The sequence below is a fragment of the Patagioenas fasciata genome, chromosome 1 (assembly GCF_037038585.1).
Source record: "Patagioenas fasciata isolate bPatFas1 chromosome 1, bPatFas1.hap1, whole genome shotgun sequence".
Taxonomy (NCBI): Eukaryota; Metazoa; Chordata; class Aves; order Columbiformes; family Columbidae; genus Patagioenas; species Patagioenas fasciata.
In genome coordinates this window covers 190,220,469-190,241,408 of record NC_092520.1, presented here as the reverse complement: position 1 = coordinate 190,241,408, position 20,940 = coordinate 190,220,469, and the positions used below count along the sequence as shown (strand labels likewise).

General features: G+C 39.3%; 1 protein-coding gene across 6 annotated transcripts in view; it reads left to right on the top strand.

Moving 5' to 3' along the window:
* Window positions 1-20,940, top strand: part of TSPAN12 (tetraspanin 12) — a 46,373-nt gene that overhangs the window by 23,524 nt on the left and 1,909 nt on the right. For 4 of the 6 annotated variants that reach the window (XM_071803353.1, XM_071803354.1, XM_065853953.2 and 1 more), the window contains 3 exons: window positions 7,305-7,379; window positions 11,796-11,903; window positions 14,738-14,881. In XM_071803353.1, the coding sequence (XP_071659454.1) occupies window positions 7,305-7,379; window positions 11,796-11,903; window positions 14,738-14,881 (327 nt within the window). Of the gene's footprint in view, window positions 1-7,304; window positions 7,380-11,795; window positions 11,904-14,737; window positions 14,882-20,678; window positions 20,768-20,940 lie in introns of all 6 variants that reach the window. The other 2 variants (XM_071803356.1, XM_071803355.1) reach the window with 2 other exon arrangements.

Here is a 20,940-nt window from a genome sequence, read left to right as displayed (position 1 = left end):
TAACTAGATTAATCATCAAGATAACCTTGTTTTTAAACTGTAACAAAAGGGAACCATAGCTTGTAACTTACTGAAGGAGGGAGGACTTTTTATTAGGTTTTGCACAGAAAGAGTCTGGTTCCCGTTGGTGATGCAGCGGTGGTAGTCATCTGATGTTTCTCAGAGTGCAGACAGATGTCTGGATGGCTCGTGTCTCAGGAGAACAAGGCTGATGGTCTCAGGCTGTTAGCCATTGGGAAATACTATGCATAACCCTCTGAAAATCTTCTGGCATCTCTTTTACATACCATATACTCTGGTCTTTTAGAGATTCCTGTAAGGTTTAATTCTGCAGCTGCCTTACCCTTGGAGTTTCCTTCAGCCCTTGCCCTTCACTCCCAGAGCTTTCCTTGCTTCTCTTGCCATATGGACCATGTTGCCCAGAAAGGTGGCGTGAGCACCAGCCAGCAAGTCTGAGGAGGCTGAGCTTGTTGATCAGCTACTCTTCATTTGCTCTGACATGAGGTTTGTGGTTTTTCTTGAGTCTGAAGGGAGGGAAAAAAAAATAGTTTTAGATCTTCTGGGAGTAAAGAGAAACTTTTGGGAGGAGAGTGGTAAAGCTTGAAAAAATTAAATGAAATACAGAGCATATGAATGATGATTCATTAATAAGTACATTGATCCTTCAAAGAAAGACACATTTGCTCAAAAATTGAAGGATTCCTACAGTCTTATAGATCGGATGCTCCAAAAGCTGCAACACCCCCCATACTCTCACTTTTCTTCACCATGTTGCAACCCCTGACTCCAGTCATTAGCTCCGGCCTGCCAGTGCCATTTACTTTCACATACAGAATGTTCTTTTGCTTTCTCACTCTCTGGCAATGAGCTTAAGTAGTTGCCAGTACTTTGAGTATATTGTGTGATGGGATAGATTTGTTGTCTAGGGTTGAATTTAGTAGACTATGAAGACTTTTCAGATTTTCTAGGATGACAGTAGTTAACTGGGAAGCTGTCAGAATGGATGAAATAGGGTCCTACTCCCAGTACCAGGAGCAACATGCAGCATGCTGACCAAAAGGTCTGAGGGAGGAAGAAGATGAATTAAGCCACTCTTGTGCCTTTCTAGTTCTGATGAAATTTGGGTTGTTGCAGAACCCTGTCTCAGTTTGTGTTTTTGTGAGCTGCCTAGACTCTTGCTTCCAGATCACGCTTCCAAACCGCAAACAAAATGATCATTCCATGTTTGGTACGAGCAGGATCATGAGAACATGACTGGGCATGTGCCCAGATCTCTGATTCTCCATATGTGTGGGCTAATCGCCCACTGATTTTACAGGTTATAGTGGCTGAGTGCTGGTGAGGCATTCTGTAGGTCCAGGGAAGGGGTTGAGTCCCTATCCTTGGAGATATTTGAAGATATGTAGATGTGGTGCTTCAGGGACATGGTTTAGTGGTAGACTTGTCAGTGTTTGGTTTATGATTGGACTTCATGATCTTAAAGGTCTTTTCCAACCTAAATTATTCTATGATTCTGTAGATCATTGCCCAAATAAATCACTAAAACCAGCAAAAACCTCATGTGGTACCACTTCAGGAACATAGTTGGGTATTCATGGCTTTGTAATATGGCTGCCCTTACCTGCCTGGGCTGCTTTGCACCAGAGGGCCATAGTGACTTGTTGGTCACTGAGTACCCCAAGTCACCAAATTTCTGTGAGGTTTCCTGCTTGTGGCTTCATTTCTGGCATAATTCTCACACTAGGGTTTGGAAAGGCATCCTCAGAGCACAGTCAGGTGGCTTTTGTTTCTGTGCCAGTGGGATTATCGCAGTGGCTGATAATAGGGCACGTGATATACAGTGCAGTAGCCAAGGCAATGTGAAGGAGACTACTGCAGGACAATAGAGTTTTAACTGTAGTTTTCCTTTGCTAAATGTAATTAGAATTTAGTATTTGCAGTGTCAAAAAATCTCTGGAAAACTCTGTTTTCTTGAAAATAATTTGTAGAAGGGCATTTAAAATGGTGAGTGGGCTAGGAGGAGTGGCAAAATTTTTACAAACTCCATCCATATACTGTGTTTTCCGGAGTGCCAGTTTTTCCACTGTCTTGTCGCCATATTTGTAACAGAAACAGAAGGTTATTTTTCACCAATTCTTTTCATCTGTCGCCTGAAAAGCATAGACAAATTATATTACTAAGTCAGTCATTGCAGGAATTGGTGGCAAATTCAAGACAAGCAAAACAATCTCTAGAACTACAATAAGAGTTTTGTATTACATCTCTGCAAAAAAACTACAAAACGTGCTTCATGTTTTATATCCTTCCCTGCAGTTGCCTACAATTGCAAAAGAAAAATCCTGTTCTCTGCAGGATAGGAAGCCATGAGGGAGAGATTTATGTTGAGAGGCACTTCATGTGTGTGCTGCTCACCCTTACTCTTTGAACAGAATGGGAATTGTTGGAACAAACACCTTTTGAACAAATGCAAAATATCTTAGTTTCAGTAAGAATTATTTCGTGCTTGCATTTGCTATTCTTATTTGTGTTTGTATCTAAATGGTTGAGATGATCAAGGAAGAAATCTGTTCCTGTAATGTGTTTGGTGGTTGTCATTTGCTTAGTTTGGTAGAACAAATAGAATGACAAAAAGCCTGTCATAATTAAATTAGGATAAATTAATTCTGTAGTTCTGTTTTTAGCCTTATGTAGAGATAAAGGAAGACATTTTGGGCACATGCCAGAGTATATATGCTCCATGTATGGAGCGCTGGCATATGTGTAGCTTGTGCCCTCTTATGGGATGCCACTGAAGTGTGCAGGAATTTTATTCAGACTAAAACTTTTCATCGTATTTAGACAGTCCATACAGATATTTCTAAAAGTAATTATGAATTATTTTGATTTTTAAATGCGTATTTGAAAATACCGTGAACCTTTCTAGTCCTTTATGAGGTTCTGATAGCACAAAACCTATTACTTCAATTCTAGTCTTAATTTTTCCTGTATTTGATTATTTGCTTGATGGTTATCTCCATTCTGTGGTTGAATTCCATCATCATTGGTTTTCCATTCGGTATGTTCCACTATCCCACCATCTTTTCTGTCTTGTATGTCAGTTCCCTGTAGAAGTGGACTTATGGTTGCCTGACTTGCACAGGAGCCAGACCTCTCTGGAGGCTGTTGTGATTTGTAGCAGTGTGATCTGGCAGTGTTCTCTGTGCTAGCAGGTACCATCCATTGTGGTGGGTTTCTGTGCTGTTGATGTGCGTGGTTTCTGCATCTGAGGTTTCGGGGAGGGATGAGGATGTTGACTGTGGTCCCATTTACATCTGTACCACATGAAGGGTATTCCAGAAGAACAGAGTCTGGTGATTAGGTAGGGTATATCTTTAATATATTTCCTTTGCATTTCATCCCTCTGTCTTTTCTACATTTCTCTGAAAGCTGTTCTCACAGTAATAACTTTGTTTCTGTTCTCACTTCTTTCCTGTTTACTCTCTTGCACAAGAAAGGAAGGGAACAGGATTCTGCTCAACTGCAGTCCCTAGTTCCTTCACCTGCATTTCAGGACTGATGTGCTGGAAAAATACAGTTGTTTAAGCCTCTGCAGGCTGTTAGTGCTGCAGCTCTGCACTCTGGGGAGGGAACCGCACACACATACCCATCTGTTGCTGCCGAAAATAATCCAGGGGCTTGTGCAAGGCTCCAGGTATTAGAGGAGATGCTTCTGTTGGAAAGCTGCTGCCTGCCTGCCTTCCTCCCCTGTGGCCGGCGGCGGTGGTGAGCAAGCTTAATGAGGAGGTTGCAGGAGAACCAGTTCCTGCTAATTGACAACATCCATTTGACACCGCAGGGATGCTGAAGTTTAGGATCTTGGCCATGTGTGTGTCTGTGACTTAGTGAGGAGCAGTAAATGTCTACTGCATTTTTTTTTTATTGGCAAGTATTTTTACATTGATTTGTTACTCTCAAAAGAGTGTTTTTTACCAGCATTTCAGTCTCAAGGAAGCAACATTTTAAGTTTTTCACATCCTTGCTGGAGGAAATCCTTCAGCGAACCTGACTCTGTGGGGTTTGGTACAGGGTGAAGGCACCACTTCAGTTTTCTCACTTTGCGCAGTCTGGCTAGTGAATGACAGTGATTAGCAATTGCATACAGAAGTGTTAAAAGCCTGTGGGATTTGCCATGTGAAAGGTTTCTAGTTCTTGAAGTGATTGTGGCTATGCATTAAATACTTATATGCTTATAGATTTTGTTATTTTATGATAACCTGTAGGTATCTTTGCAAATCTGCTTTCTCCCTTCTGTGCCTGCCCCATCCTACCTTCTCCCTGCCAAAACAAACAAACAAAACCCACAACCAACCAACCAACCAAAAAACCATAGTATAAAATAGCAATAGCCATGAGTGCTCTGAAGGAGATGTGCTGTAGAAGGTAATATCAGCGACCAGCTGGTGTGGTTTTGAGCATGATGCACACCCGTGTTCCTCAGGGAGTTCGTTTCCTTTACAAAATGCAGCCACTCAGCTCCTAGGAAGAAATATTAAGTCTTGCTTCAAAACCAAGTCCCTGTTTCTGGCAAAAAGCAGAAGTGTATAAATGCAAGAAGATGCATTTGGCATTCAGACTCCTGTGGGAATTTAATTGGGGACAAGGAATAAGCATTGAAGCCAGTAATAATTTCTGTATTTGGAAGTTCGAAATTAAGGGTAATAAATTTAAATAATGGTTAGAGGGTGTTTTTTTTTTCCCCACACAACTTACATAAGAACTATTTGTTTTGCAAACCATTGCATTTAGAGAGAGGTATAATATTGCTCTTCAATAGCAGGGTGAAACTGAAGCTCCTGTGTGTGAGTTTGATGTCCCTGCAGTTGCTCAGTTCTTAGCATGTGCTTTCACGTGCTTTCTGTCTTTTCTTGTCTTTTGCCTTAAGGACAGAAGATGTGCTTTCTCAGGACAGAAGGCTTGATTTTTGCAGTGTCCTGAAGTGTCCAGATGTAGCTAGAGTCAGGACTGCTCAGTTCCTCACAGACCCAAAAGTGGTTTATGTGTGAATCTGGCTAAACAGTTTTCTATCCCAGACTGTATTCAGTAACTGGAGAAAATCTTGGGTTTGGCTTTTCTGTCTTTAACTGCTACCAGAAATTTTCTTAACTGTATGCTGACAAAAATGAGAAAGTTTCAGCATTAATGCTGGTGAATGAATGTTATATGGAACTGCAAATAAAGAATTTTCCAGAGCATGCCACACGTACACCCCCAGATGTATAGCTTTCACCATCATCAGTAAGTTTTGTGTAAGATTTGGGGATAGCAGGCAGTCCCAGCATTGTTATTCAGTTAGGGTATAAAACCACTGAAATTTTCTTAGACAACTGAGAACTCAAGTTTGTTTTTAACCATAATGTCCTTAAACTTTTTTTGCATGACTTAAAAGAGCTAAAACGTGGCAGTCTTTCCTTCTTTTGAAGGAAATACTTTGCAAAGTAGATTTCCATGTTTTTTTAAAGATCCCTTTGCATAACTTGCAGGCACTACAGTGATAGTGAATACATTGTCTAGAAGCTCATGAATTTTTTTTTTTAGAGAAAGCATCATTTTTCTTATAAGATGCGGCTCAGACTTCTATCCTCTTTAGATATTTAAAGAATGGACATGTTGGTTATTGAAGGCCTATACTGGAGCTCTGTGTGCACTGACAATATTGATTTGTAAGGATATGCGATGTGGTGTTCAGCTGTAATGACTGTGAAGATGCAACGTAATGTGGTGGAGACCAGTAAAACAGGACCTCTTCTTTTGACACCAGCTTTATTGAGCAGACCTTTGTGGGCGGGAGGGTACAAGTTTCTCTTGAAAATTCATATGAATATTTTTACATGCACATCTTTAATTTGGCTGTTTGTGTCTAGAAACCTAATTCAGGGAGTTAGATGCGGTCAGCAAGTAGAAGTTCAGGCAAGATGCTGTTTAGTAGCTACCAAGGTGTCTGTGAATTTCTCAGTTCCAGATGGAGTGAATGAAAAAGATCCTGTGTAGATGACTATTAAATCCTAAAACTTGCAGATTTATATTCTCTATTTTAAATAATACAACTTATTGATCTTGCAACAAAAAAACCACCCAACCAAAAAATCAGTTACCCTGGTACATGTGTGGGTTTTTGTTTGTTTTGCTTGGTGGTTTTTTGTTTGTTTGTTTGGTTTTTTTTTAATACCTGTCCTAGATACATTCCAGAATTAAATGACTAATTAGAAGCCTTTTGGCATGTATCCTGCTAATGGAATTATATATTTATTATATTTTTTTATATTGTGACAGTGTTTCTTTGATCTCCAAATAAAATTAAAATCCATGAAGACTGTAATTTCAAGTCTTGTGTACTGAAAACAAGGGGCACTTGGACTCAAGAATGAATGGAACTGTGCCTTTGCTTTAAATAAAATATAAATTGTTTAATAGAAGGCACCAGTTAAACAGTCTTAATTTCCATGCTGCATTACTCTGCAGTTCAGGTGGGATTTGTTGAAGCTATACAGAATGTAGTCCCACTGTTTTTAATTGTAGTGACCAGGTTTAACCATCATTACCAAGAGCTCTACAGCTTCTGCAGTTATATACATATTTTCTATTTTAAAATAGTTCAAGGGTTAGATCTTGTAACAGACAAAGATATTTCAATCCATCTCAATAAACTTTTGTACATTGGCACTTAGGGACATCGTTTAGTGGTGGTGGACTTGGTTACGTTTATGGTTGGACTCGATGATCTTAAAGGTCTTTTCCAACGTAAGTGGTTTTGTGATTCTACTTACACCTGGACTCAAATACCTACAAATTGATAAGAACATAGCTTTCAAGAGCCTTGTTTGGTTTCATCTTGTGAATGATCTTTTTCTTTTATTCTGTTTTCCTTCCACTTTTTGGCTATTAGCATAATCTGGGCATGTTACTTAAATGGATAGAACTGAACAAAACAATATTACTTTTTTTTACATATATGAGGGGAAAAAAGACTGTCCTCTTTGTGAGTGCTTTAGCATAATATGTAATGATAGCCTTGGACTCTGGGGCAACAAGGAAATGAATTTGTTTTCCGATGGTAATGTTCATATGATTCATGTTAAGTGAGTAAGAAATGCCACATGACTTAAAATTTTAGAAAGTTTGCTGCATGCAAAAATGTATTTCAGATTCCTTGTCTTCAGTCATGTGAGAAGTTAATGATGTTTTGAGATGTCCCTTAATATTTTCAAGTCTCTTTTTTTTAGAGGTTAGCCTGGATGAAATAACCAAGACCATTCTGTTTTCTGCAGTACTTTGGAAGCTTGCTTGTTATATTCTGTGTTGAACTGGCCTGTGGTGTTTGGACCTACGAGCAGGAAATTACGGTGAGTCAGAAAAGGAGGCTACATTTTTTCAACAGAAAAAAAAAAAAAAACAAAAGATTTCCATTGGCTAGCTGTTTTCTAATTGCTGTAGTGTTTATCTTCGTTCATGGTTCTGACAGCCTAATTTCATACGACTGCCTTTTTTATAAAACAGAGAGTTCTTCTGGGAAAGCTTGTCTGTCTGGAAGATTCTCTCTGGGTTTCTCCCCACCTCCTGTATATTTGAGAACCAGATCCTGCAGCCCCTCATTTAAGGACTTTATTTTTAGTTAATTCTTGCTTAGGCAGGTTCTTATTGAAGGCAATGGATTTTTTGAGGATAGAGTATGAACTTCAGGCTTAAGATAAGTATTTTGAGAGAGGAGATGTGAGCATTTGAAAGGATTTTGCCCCAAAAGTTCCTCATGTTTTAAAGAGCTATAGCTGAGTGTCTTACATTGTAAACAGACAGTGTGCTCTTTCGATAGGGAATGCTGTCTGCCGAAACCTTCATGCTGCCTCCACAATCTATAAGTGCCGGTTTTAAGCAAGCATGCCTTGGCTATAAAACACTCTTCTGTAAACTTGTGGAGAGGTTTTGTCTCTGTCCAGTTTTTATAGCTATGCCAATCTGTAATTTTCAAACTGAAGACTTGTAACCGTCACACAAGAAAAGGGTTAAGTGTTGAGCAGAAATTAAACTGAAATGTTATTCTGCTGGCTCCTATAACCTTCTGTTTTGTACTCAGTCTGGTACATTTTTATGAATAGGGGGACAGATATTTTCTTTAAGCTGCCAAGATGTGTCCAATATACTGATATTTCCACCAGCATATGTCAGTTTCATTGTAGTAAGATGGGAGGCAACCTTCTTGGTATTTAGACAGTACTGGGACCAAAGGAATTACTGGCAGATTTGAAGTCTGAAGTTACGTGGCAGCATTTTGCATCAGCAGCATTCATTCCCTTGTGGTATGGATTCCAGAGGGGTTTTCTAATATAGGAGCGATTAAGGCTATCCCTTTACTTTAAATGTCAGCTTACACTGATGCGTTTTGAAATTGGGGATGCGGACAGGTGACATGCTTCATCTTGTGGGCACAGCTGCCCTCTACGGGGGTTTTGCTGAGGATGACTGTTATAACTAACATCCATCTCTCCACAGAAATCTTGTCAGTGGAAGCTGCCTGAAATAGCACAACCTTCAGTGCACTGTGTAATACATGCCTTCTCCAGCCTTCACTATTCAGTTAAAAACTGAAGTTGACTGCAAAGTCTTCAGCTTCTTATTGTAGTTTGGCACACTGAAATTTGTGCTGCTGAACAAGTTGCGGCTTGTTTTAGTGTGACTCCTAAGCTTTCAGTTACCTGCTATGCTACTGAAACCCAAACCTGGGACAGTTTGATAAAAACTGGCATAGCCCTACTATATGTGAAGGCACAGGTGATGCTGCTTCCCTCCAGAAGAATCATGGCTGTCCCTGCACCCCTTTGCCAAAAGAAGCAGCGCGTAGCTCCATGTTTGCACCTTCTGCAGTGGGTCACAGTGAACCCAGATACTCCACAGTCCTTCAGTTCTTCCTTTCTCCCAGGTGTTTGAGTGTATGAACATGCGCATGCAAACAGAATGGAAACAAAAATATCTTCAGCAACTGCTTTTCTCTTTTTATCTCTTTTCTTCTCTGTCCCCGCCACCTGGTTTTGTTTTCTCTTTTCCATCTGATTTCCTCTTCTGCTTCCCTTTGTCCTAACACTACTGGTCCTCACGTGATGAGGTGGGCGAGACTCAGATTTCTGGTTGCTGAGACCCGTAGGGCATGCAGCATTCTGGAAGAACACAGTTTTTTTTTCAGTGGTTCTTTCTGTGCAGATCGCTTCCCTAGGGCATGCTTTCTCCTACTCTGCTTGATAAAGATAAGATGACTCCCTCTTATACCTACAGGGGTGACTTGATGTCATGTTGGTTTCAGCGTAGCATGAAATCACTTGAGCCCCTGGTGGGTTTTAGGGAATCAGTTGACTAATATTAGTGTAGGTGGGTGGGTGATGTTGTCAAAAATGTCACTGAGGCATAATCGCCTCTGCTAATCCAATATGGGCTCTCCTTGGCACGTGGACAAGTTGCTGTAAGAGTCCTTGTATAAACGGTTTTCCTTCCAGCTCATGATAGCTCTCAGCATGAAGTGTGCCTCATGACTAAGTTATTGCACGCACAAGACTGAACAGCTAGTGTGGGTTCTTGTCTTACTTGGGCATTGGTCGGGCCTTGATACTCATTAGAAAAATAATAATGAATAAGTAAATCTCAACAGCAAACCGAGCCTTACAAAATGTGTGCTAAAATCAAACCACCATCTCTAGTTTTTGTTTGGCTAAGTGCTACAGAAAAATATTGGTCAAACGAATGCCCCTCAATGTCATGTTTTATTGTGCATTACTGCACACATGAGCTGACGGGAAGCTATTTAGTAGATGCCTTGATGTCCTTAGTTTGACACATTGGCATTCTTGGAGCAGTCAGACACACAGATTCCGATGTCCCTCCTTAGCTACAGAATTCAAATTGCCTTCCTACAGTGGGGCTTAGTTTGTTTTGACTTGCTTTTAATTTTCCTTTCTCACTTCTTGATTTTTTTTTTCCCCTGCTTTCCATTGTTTTCATAAAGAAGTTGGACGTCTTGTGTTACGTGCATAACCTTGGCCTGTATTCAACTCAGAGAAGATAATAAAAAAATAGTCTAGCAAATATGAGCTTAATTGTAGCGATATCAACTATTATCCAAAGAAAGCAGAGTGCTAACTTCCAGCGCAATGGAAAGAGAAATGCATTGAGTACAAAACCAAATTATTTTATTATAGTGACCAGTGTAAATGTTTGTTGTAGAAATACTTAGTGATATTGTTTTCAAGTATTTTTAGTATTCCACTGCTAATGTATTTTTCACGTGGACAATTTTAAGTTCAGTGCTTTACACCTTAAGAAATAGAAGTTCTGTTAAGTGAAAGATGTGCAAAATTTATGGGATTTGATTAATATGTTTGTGATATATGAAGCTTTACCAGGGCATCAAAAATGTAGTGTAACTTAACAGCCATAATGAAACATTACCAAATGTTCTTATTTGGATTACGGGGTCAGGTGGGCAGTGATTGTCCCTATATTTTTGTAGAGCATCCAGCACAACAAAGATCAAGGCTCCTTGGGAAGTATTGTCATATTTTTTCCTTAGATAATAGTTTTGCTGATTTGCAGAATGCCCTGACTGCTCGCTTTCAATTGAATGGGAGGGCTAACTCACAGCTACTAGAGGAGCTGGGCTTCCCCACCCTCAAAATGAAAGCTGTTATTGCAATTGTGATTTTTCTCACCATGACTGTGAAGACTAATGGGAACAAGGCAAAATGCAGCATGAATGGTATGTGTGCCTGGAAGGGTGACTGCAAAGTCTTCAGCTTCTTATTGTAGTTTGGCGCACTGAAATTTGTGCTGCTGAACAAAAGTTTGTCTCTTATCTTGAATGCTGACTGCATTATGCTGGGTGCCATAGCACTTGTTTCTCTTGTTTCTAACAAATTGCTGATTGAGAGTCATAGTCTGACAATAGAGAGCACCAGCTCCTCACTTCTGAGTAGTCAATTTGAAAGAAAAATACTTCTAAGAATCCTTTCAGAATAAAAGATTTACAAGGCCACAATTGTGTGTGAAGAAAAAAGTTCACAGGGCCTCATTGTCTAAACTTTTTTTCTTACCATTCTTGAGCAAGATACTGAAATCACATACATTCAAGATACCTTTGCGTGGGACTCCAGACAAAGCCAGAAAGCCACTGAAAAGACTCTCAGGGTAGAATTCATCTAAATTGATTTTATATGTTTAGAAGTTAGGTGTTTAAACCTAAGTTTGTCACCTTAAACAGTGGAATTGATTTGAGACTTCCAAGGAATGATTCATCTGCTCTGTTTAATATTAATATTTGTTTTGAGATTGCTCTTCATGGCTACCTGTTTCTTTCTATTAAAGACACAAGCGAGATACCAGAACTGGGGGAGATAAATACCATCCCTGATGACCTGGATGGGGCTCAGTTAGAATTTTATGCCAGATTAAAATAATCTGGTAATGATGTAGTTAAATTGCACCCAACTATCTCTGAATCTCTGCAAAATGCAGCTCATTTGCCAGTGTCCATTAATTTGTAAGCAAAGGATACAAATAGCTTTTTCCTGATATTTTAATAAAGGGTCGTAAAGTTTCAATATTGTAAAGACTGAAGCACTTGTTTTCCTGTTTTATTTGAATACAAAGTTATTTTGATCCTTGCACTGGAAAGACCTCAGAATAGGTGAAAGTTCTAGGATTGGAGCCACAAGCCAACCAATCTGTTTACGATTATGAGCTTTCTGTGGTGTGAATCACTTTTGTTTTCCTTGTTCCAGGTTCCAGTGCAGTGGTCTGATATGATCACGCTGAAGGCCAGGATGACCAATTATGGTCTACCAAGGTACCAGTGGCTGACCCATGCCTGGAATTTCTTCCAGAGGGAGGTAAGATGACAGTTAATTCATGAGCTGAAGTAAATGTTATTTATCTGCCAAGGGAAAAAGACTGTTTTTAAGTGAATAGATAAATGTAAGTTCATTTAATGTGAAACCTTGTGTAGTGATGATGTCTTTTAACATCACTTGATATCCAACTCTGGAGCCCTAAAGACTCTAAAACACCAAGAAAAGAATGTTACTAAATTCGGTTAAATTAACACTGTCTTCTGCTTTGCCAGTAAGGTTAGGACTGCAATACCTCTTAGGATTATTACAGCATTTAGGAATATGATGTATATAAAATTCAAAGTCAGCAGGTAAAATAAAATTAATATTTCTATATGCTATTTTAATATTAAACTGTGCTTGCCTTCCTCTAGACTCTGTTAGTTTCCTTTCACAGAGCTGTCACGTCTAAGATAACGTCCTTAGCTGGAACTGAGTGGGAAAGGAAGTTTCCAAGAGGATGCCAGCACTGTCTCTTTGGCTGAGCCTAGAGAAAGTGATCAGGATTTTTACTTTCTTTGACTGGGGTGGGTGGGGGAAACAAACCAAAAAGCTGCCTTGTGTATTCGCAGCTTTGCCCTCTGGCCTACTAAAATTCAGAACTGTTTTCAAAGAATGAACTATTATGTTACAAAAACATGAAATTGCCCAAGGTAAAAGCCATTAACTCCAAATATAACTCACGTGCAGGAAGAGAACTCTTTAAATGCCTGTCATTGTGCTGCCCATGTTGAAATGTTGAAATCTATCATTGTTGCACAGATTTCCTGTTTATTTAAACATTTCCTGGCAGCACTTGGTTAGTCTGTATTTATACTATAACCTGAAAGAAAGAACAAGGACTACATGAGGTTAATCAGCCCTTGGCCTTCCCAGTCTCCTGTTCTGGCTGTGCAAGTGCTCCATGAAACCAAGTAATCCTTCATACTCAGGTAGTGCTGGTGCCTGTGTTCTGTACCTGAGATAGACATAATCAAATGGCCTCTGTTTACCTGAATAGAGCTGATATTGTATCTTGGTTTAAATGTATAGGTTGATCATATTAAAAGCTACCTCTTACCCTACTGGTTGTTGCAGTGTCATCGTAATAGCTGGTTTTAATATGAATATGAATAAAACTTCAACTATGCCTTAACTCTTCCAGGGGAGAAAAAGTTCCTTTTAGAAATTAGATTTCCTATTTTCCATCTCTGACCAGAGGAATGATTGGGGGAAAGTTAGAAGTGAACTGAGAAGGCTCTTTTACAGCTCCTAATTAATTAGTGGGCTCTCATTTTTATTCTGTCCACTCATAACTCAGACAATGGATGTGTGAGCCTGATATGTGCTTTATGCATGAATGAGCACAACGCTTGGGGCCCTTCTTCACTCAGCATTACAATATTTTTCCTAAATAAAAAATTTGTAATTACAATTGTTTCCAAAGATTCAGCCCTGATCAGCTTTGTGCTCACTCTTCCGTATCTTTTAATATCTGAGAGAGATGGGAAACATATTTCCCTCCAACCCCCTCTAAAATCACAGTTGTGACTATGAGGATGGGAAGGTTCAGTTGAAGTCAAGAAGGAAGAACTGAGTGGGGTAGAAAAAAAGATTTGGGAGTAAGGAAAGGATGTTTAATGAGGTTGTCTTTGCAGTTACAATGAAGAGCTAAAGCTTGATCTTTCCTTAGAAAGCCCAGCGTTGGGAGGTTTTTGACTGAGTAGCAAACTGATAAAAACAGAGACATTAAAGCTGTGATGAAAAAGTGAGATTTGTAAGGACTGGAGAAGCCAAAGCACAGTGTGTGCCACCGTGATGTCTGGGCACTTGCCTGCTGGACTGTGACTGTGAGTGGTGTGGTATGCAGGACTCTGGCCCTGAAGTGGGTAAGGGGGGCAAATGTTCCCAAGCCCATGGGTCAAAGGAAACAAGTGATGCATTATGAACACTCAGCCTGGTGCTGGAGAGCAGGCAGACAGAAAAAAAGGAGCATCTTATTCCTGCAGTGAGGCTTTTTTTATTTTTTTCAGTCATATCAAGTCCTCATCCAGTGCCGAAGAAAATCTAATGTAGCTGCTTCAACCCTTTTTTAGGTGAAAGCATCTAGGAATGTGGTAGGCTGGTTGTTTGGCTTTAAATCTCTTGGTGTGCTTTGCAGAGGAGAAGACAGGTTGTTAGTCCTGGTGGGTTTTATAGCCAATTATGGCTCATCTGGTTTGCAGCCAGACTTCCTGCTTTTATGGTGAACTCTGTTGCAGTGTTTATTTTAGTGTGATACTCTGCTTCCATTTTCCTTTTACCTTTCGGCATTTGTGATTTCTATACCTTTTTATTCACTTTTTAAATATTTTTTTATGTATTCAGATAAATCTGTACCTTTTCTTGTCTGATATTCAACAGATGTGTCCATAGTTATAGCATTGCCAGAATAGTCTGCACTAGCCCGTAATCATCTTTTCCTACTACCTCCTTCAGGCACAGGTATACTTGTTCATTAGTCACCCTTTTGACATGAAATTATCGTGTTGGTTCCTTGTAGTAACAATAGCAGAATTACAGGGTAGGACGATTTCTGTGAAGCATCCTTTGAGGGAGCAGTTGGGATTTAAAGGCCAGAGCAATAGCATTGGTGGTTTCTGAGGTGTTCGTTGGTCACTACATTACGTTTTTCACATTGCTTTTATGTCAAAGTGCAGCAGAAGAAGATACATGGAAGCTTTGGGAGATGGTTTTTAGTCCTTCATAAGTATTTTGGAAGCTGTCAATAGGAATTTATTTAGCTTGTCTGATGACCTACTTTTATGAAGAAGTAGCATCATTATTGCTGATCTTGACCAATCCTTCCTTTGCAGTTTAAATGTTGTGGGGTGGTGTACTTCACAGACTGGCTGGAAATGACAGAGATGGACTGGCCGCCTGACTCCTGCTGTGTCAGAGAGTTCCCTGGGTGCTCTAAGCAGGCACATCATGAGGATCTCAGTGACCTTTACCAGGAGGTAAGAACAACAATGTGGATATTTCAGAAGGCTCTGTAAATTCTTCCTGATCCAGTCATTTTCCAAACTTCTGACTTGCAGTGCAGCAGAAAGGTTTGTAGAGTAATTATGGTTATGGAAAGTGTTTATTATGTTTATTTATGTTTATTATTTATTATTGATGAAGTGAGAGGAGAGAAAAAGGAAGAAAAAAGAAAGAACAAACCCATCCACCCTTATCTGAAAGTAAGATGTTATTAGCAATGCAGTTAACATGCTTAAACATTGAGGTATTTGTCATATATTGGTTAGGTTGGAGTTGAAATTTGTTCCAATCAAAAAATGAAAAATTAGTTTCGGTGTAATGTCCATTTTCCAGCTTGCCTAAACTAAGAGAAATTCTACTTACCGTATGTCATGTTACCGTATGTCTAGTGGTATGTACAGTGAAGGATGCTTTTGCGAAGTCCTTTGGAAGATGAGCATTCTCTTGTTAACAGTGCTCATGCGAGGAGGCAGGTTGTTACGCTGCAAGCATGCTTAGAAACTTTGTGTGACAATTTTCTTACTCTCTAACTTGTACTATGTTGCAGTATGATTATTATTTTAAAATAAGAAATTAAAAAAAAAAAGCCTTGAAAGCAGAAGAGGGCCTATTTGAACTCAAAGTGGATAAGGGAGGAGATTATGGTAGCAAATCATTGCTTTTCTTAGGGTGAAAATTATAAAAATAAGTAAGCATGTTCCCTACTTAAACTCTTAACTGTTCTCACAGAAATATCTGAAGTTGCCTTTGTCTGGAGGCTGCTTTGATAACTACCTTTTCCTTTTATGCTCACAGACCTCTGAAAACCTTTAATTGTGCGTTCAGTAATAGCAGAGTGAGCAACAGACCAGGTGTAGTCCAGTAGCAACAAAAAGCATGTCTCAGTTGTGTAGTTATGAAGATCTGAGAAGAGTAATACAGAATGCATAGGAAGGAGGATGGGCCTGAGAAGTGTGCTTTCAGATGCTGCAGCGTGAACATTTCTCTAGTGGACAGTGCAGCTCTGCTCAATGGAAGAGCACCCAAAGAACCATTTTGTCTTGTCCCAATTTCTTACCACCGTTGAAGACTCTTACAAGAATCTATTATGTGGCTCTTGTTCAGGACTCATGGAGAGAAACTTCTGAAGCAGGGGAGATTCACTATATAAACAGGCCAAGATAAGTATTAGCTATTGCTAGGAAAGAATCAAGTTTTGGAGAAATGGCATCACTGACGTAGAGTGATTTGCTAGGCTTGTATGGCATTGACGCATATGAGCGGAAATTATATAATCTCTTCTGGACTGTCAGACGTCTGTCCTAGGCCTTGTGTGCCTTCAATAGGAAGCGAGAAAGTAGAGCTGCCAAAAGGCAGGTGCCTCAGCAGGCCAGTCTGTTCTAGGGAACCTTAAAGTGAGTGGCAGAGGCTGTTTTCTTTCTATCAGCTACTTGTAAGGCCTCTCCTGCCTTATGACAGGGCTTGCAGCACTGATTACACTTCAGAAGTGTCAGTCTCGGAATGGGAAAGCCATCCAGGCTTTTCCTGGGGCCTGACAATCTCTTACACATTCTTGAAGAACAACAAACCGTGGGTCACTCTGCATTAATGGTTGTTTTTTGTAATACTGTTGCCAGTATTGATAACATGCAGCCCAACTCTGCCGTGGAGAGCCCTCAGGGAGTGTAGAGGTATGGAAGCTGCAGAACATTAATTTGTCCTGAGCATCCTTCCTGCCTATGTGGAAAAGCAAGAGTATGTAAGCAGTGTTAGTCAATAAAAAACTATTTTCTGAGGTGAGGAAGCTCAAAAATTTCTGAAGAAGAATACTAGTCACTGGAGTGTCTTGTCAAAACTGCAAGGTTTTCTCATTTCATTTCTTCTGCTAACATTTCATTGCCATAGCCACATTCCGTGAAAGTGATTCTCTGTGCACCTTATATGATCAGGTTCTTTTACTTCTTCTTGGAGAAGAATGATAGCCAAAGATGATGATGGTGTAGAACATAAGGGCAATGTTAAGATACACTTGATAACAAGAAGGGTTGCCTGACTTATTTTCTAAAAGAAACCTGAAGGGCACATTTCTGCTTCTTCCTCTACTGTACCCTAGAGTATTTTGGATAGATTCAGCTCTTAGCAAAAATTTATTTTTGGTTTTCTGTTGCAAAATCCATTCCAAAAAGGCATAGGCTGTGTCCTGTTTTACCAACCAGAAAAATACTCCATTGCTCTTTGAGATAGGTACAGTATTTTGCTAGCAAAACCATTTTTTCCCATAGCGCTTACCTGTGGATCGTCTCACAGGCTCGTACAGTGCACTTGCTGATATGTATATCAATATAAAGCAAAACCAACTTAGACTTGCAAGGCTAATCTGTCTGACTTCTGCTTTGGAGAATTGAAGGAGAAAGGCTTTTTTAGAAACTGATTCAAAACAAACTTGCATAGTCTGGTGGTTTGAGAGGGCGCCTGACAAGATTAGCCTCGCTAGCCTGAAATTGGCTTATGTAAATGCTTTGCAAGTCCAATCTCGTACTTCAGAAAAATTATTTGTAGTACTTCAGAAAACCGAAGTTTGGTTTGGCTAGGATTGATAAAATTGTTTTGTTGTAGCTGTTCTGTAATTTTCTCCTGGGATCTCAGAGCTTTCTGAAGTCTGAGTTGGAATCCTTCACAATAGAGTTTTTGTAGAAAGAAAGGTGGCTTACTTATAGTTCTGCTTGAGAGTATTTTTTGGCAGGCATCATGTTTCCCTTGATGGATTTTTGAAAGCTATTTTTCAAATGTGTTGGTCTTGGATTGCTTTTATTCTCATGAGCTTCCACCTTTGGGTGCAGTTCATGGAACAGACTCACCTTAGAAAGAGCGTAGTTGTGAGGGAGATGGTTCAGATGATGATGTGGCCTCGGAGGTTCATTGTGGTCTGAGTACAAGCAGACCTCTGCCCATCTTGTGACTGGGAACTGTAGCCTAGATAAAATGATTGGTAGGATATCTTCAGAAAAGTCAAAATTGCATGTTCGATGTTTTTTTTCTTTTGTTTTCTACCATAATTTTGAGTATACAACAAATCTGTTGTATATGCTGATGGTTTATCTTTTCTACTCTGAGAAGTGCCTTAATATCTGGTCCTTATTCTGTAATGCTGCTGTAAATCGGAACTATATGCTTTGTTTCCATTTTAACGCTGAAAATATAAAATGGCCTTTGTAATAAATGTGAATCAGGCCTTTAGTCCATAGCTCTGTAGGAGTTTGAAGATAATTTTTCAGAATGATTGCTGCAAAGTTTTATACTATTTTTGGGTTGTCAACAAGAGCTCCCTGTTTAGTGACAAAGTTTTACTTTTGCTGAGGAAAGTATATTTATGTATGCTTTAATTGCAGGCTACCAACTATGAATGTGTCACATAAGCAGAAATAAAATGCATGAATGTGAGGATAACAAGAGTGGCTGGATGTTTCTCAATTTTGAAACTGATTTTGAGTGTGTACTGGAGCAGAACTGTAAGAACATCATTAAATGGAAGGAGGCAGTCTATCTAGATTAGGCATAATTTGTCTCAGTTATGTGTCTGTATTGTGGGAGATGTAGGCATTAATGTTATTGCTCTCTGTTAATGGATGTTCCCTCTAGGCAACAAATGAACTGAATTTGAATACTGCTGTGGCTGAGCATTTTTAAATTGTGACCACCATCTACCTTCATACCTTAAAGTTATCAAAAGTATCAACAGGCAGCCAGTTTCTCTGTAATTAAAAACATATTTGGAAAGTAGTATAATTACAACACTTTCTAGTTGAAGAAAAAAAGACACCAATGTGACAGTTTTTGTTCATCAGCAAGTTCAATTACATTGCTTTTACTACAGTGTGGGTTTTTAAAATTATTTTCAGATTTCAAAGAATGCACGTTTAGTCTTTGTTCTTTATCTAAACTCTGTTAATGTTTAGAAACTGATACAGTGAAATGGTGACTGGAGAAAAGACACTGAGATTTTTTTTAATTTACTCAGGTACAATTAGCTATATAATACATTAATTTTATTTAGATCCTAAATGAAAATCTGTTGACTGCAATGTGAATTTTTTGTGTGAGGTGAGAATCAGGGTTTTCATCAAGTGCATTCAGGACTGTAGCATTTGAAATTGTTGGCTTTGGGTAATTTCAGCTTGATGGAAAATTGTTACTGATCATGTCCTGTCTTTAGGTTCTGTCACATTAATAAATTACTTTCTTTCAACAGAAAAGCATAAGAAATATGTAGCAAGGATATAAACACAAAAATGCCATTTTGAAGATGCTGGTCATTTAGATGAGTTCCTGATGTCTTCTGCTGGGACCAATGCCTTTTGGTGCCTACAGTTATCCTATCCAGATTATTACTCTGAATTTTTCCTTGGTGGCTTTGTTCCTTTGATTTCTGTGCTGTGAAACCCTGTAAAGTTTAGAGTAGAGAATTAGCATGGCCTAGAGTAGCTTGGGGATTTTTCTTCAAGGTTTTATCATTTCTAAGACTGGGCATCACCTTTCCTGAGCAGCAAGCACCATAGCTTGTGTTTACACTGTTGTCCAGTAGTTCCCAAAGCTGGTGTCTCTGTGCATCATTGCTGCCTTACAAGGGCTTTGGAGCCTTCCTGAAGCCTTTTACAGTAATTATTTGTCCATTTAAGCAAACTCTGGAGTGTGCGCTGATGGGTTGGAAACTGCTGAGGAATCAAAGAGCCAACAACTCTTTCTAAATTTCCATTTCTAGGAAACACCAACCTGTGATGTTTTAACATGCTTTTTGAGGATCAGAAGTTTGCTGTGTAAATAATAATAGAAATTATTATTATTCTTTAAATGATTGCTTTGGATTTGCACCTGCTCAATGGTAGGGAGAGGTGGTGTCTGTGACCACCATCCTAGTGCAGCATGGGATGCTCAGTGCTTTGGAGCAGGGTCCAGCTGCCAGCCTGGCTTTGTGGGGACCCTGGTGCCAGGTGGGTTGTTACAGCTTCTCTCATAGCGGTTAACGAGGCAAAACAAGGCAGCGATACACTGAGGTGACTTTCAAGCTCAGATGTCTGCACAGTACACATTGACATAGTGGTCAGGGGGATGTGTATTGGTGCTCGGGTTGCTTTGGAGCTGTAGGTAACCTGAGACAGCCTGGGGACCTGCTGTGGCCAGAGATGCAGTCAGAGATGCTGTGTGAGAGGGGAAAAAGTGTGGAAACCACTGTGCCAAACCAGTTCATTTTTGAACTGGTAAATTTTCCTGTCATTTTTCATAATATTTGCTTCAGTGTTGCCTCCCAGTAAACATGACTTGAAGTTAATATGATTTTTTTTCTCCTTTTTTTTTTCTTTCTCTGAGGAAATAGCAATGAGTCTTTACAAAGACTTTGAGACATCATTGTGCTTAAAGTAGCAACAGCCCAGCACAAGATATGAGAAAACTGGCTCTTGATGTAGTGCCATCATAATAATTTGCAGAGGTATTTCTACATTCAGATAGTAAATTAAGCCAATTAATGGTAAAATATAGTCTGCAGATAGAGGAGGTAGGCAGAGTGTAACTAACATAAATTGATAAAATTTTTCAATGAAGAGATGCTTCTAGTTCAAGAGTAAAAAGCAGGAGTAGTGCCACCTATGTGGTATTATTACTGTTAAGTACTAAGTAAAATCTGTTTGTACCCACTGCATTCTGAAAATTTGTCAGAAGCCCTCTGTTAAAGGTTAATCTATTTGATGTTTCTTACTCAGATGGTGTCTGGAATGTAATGATTTTTCTCCTCCCTAGGGACTGTCTTCAGAACTAGTAAACTGGCATATAATGAGTCCAGATAAAACACTAAAAAGGAGGGAAGAAACACTGATAAGGTTATGCAGGTCTGTAGATTTTTCCTAGGATATTGTTTTGACTGCAGATTGTGGTATTATTTGTAGAAGTCTAAAGAGTTTAAAATAATTGACAACCTTGAAGATCTGCAATTTAAGGACAGAAAGAACACTATTAAGAGGATTTAGTGTATTTTAAACCTTTGCGAAACCAGTTTGTTTCT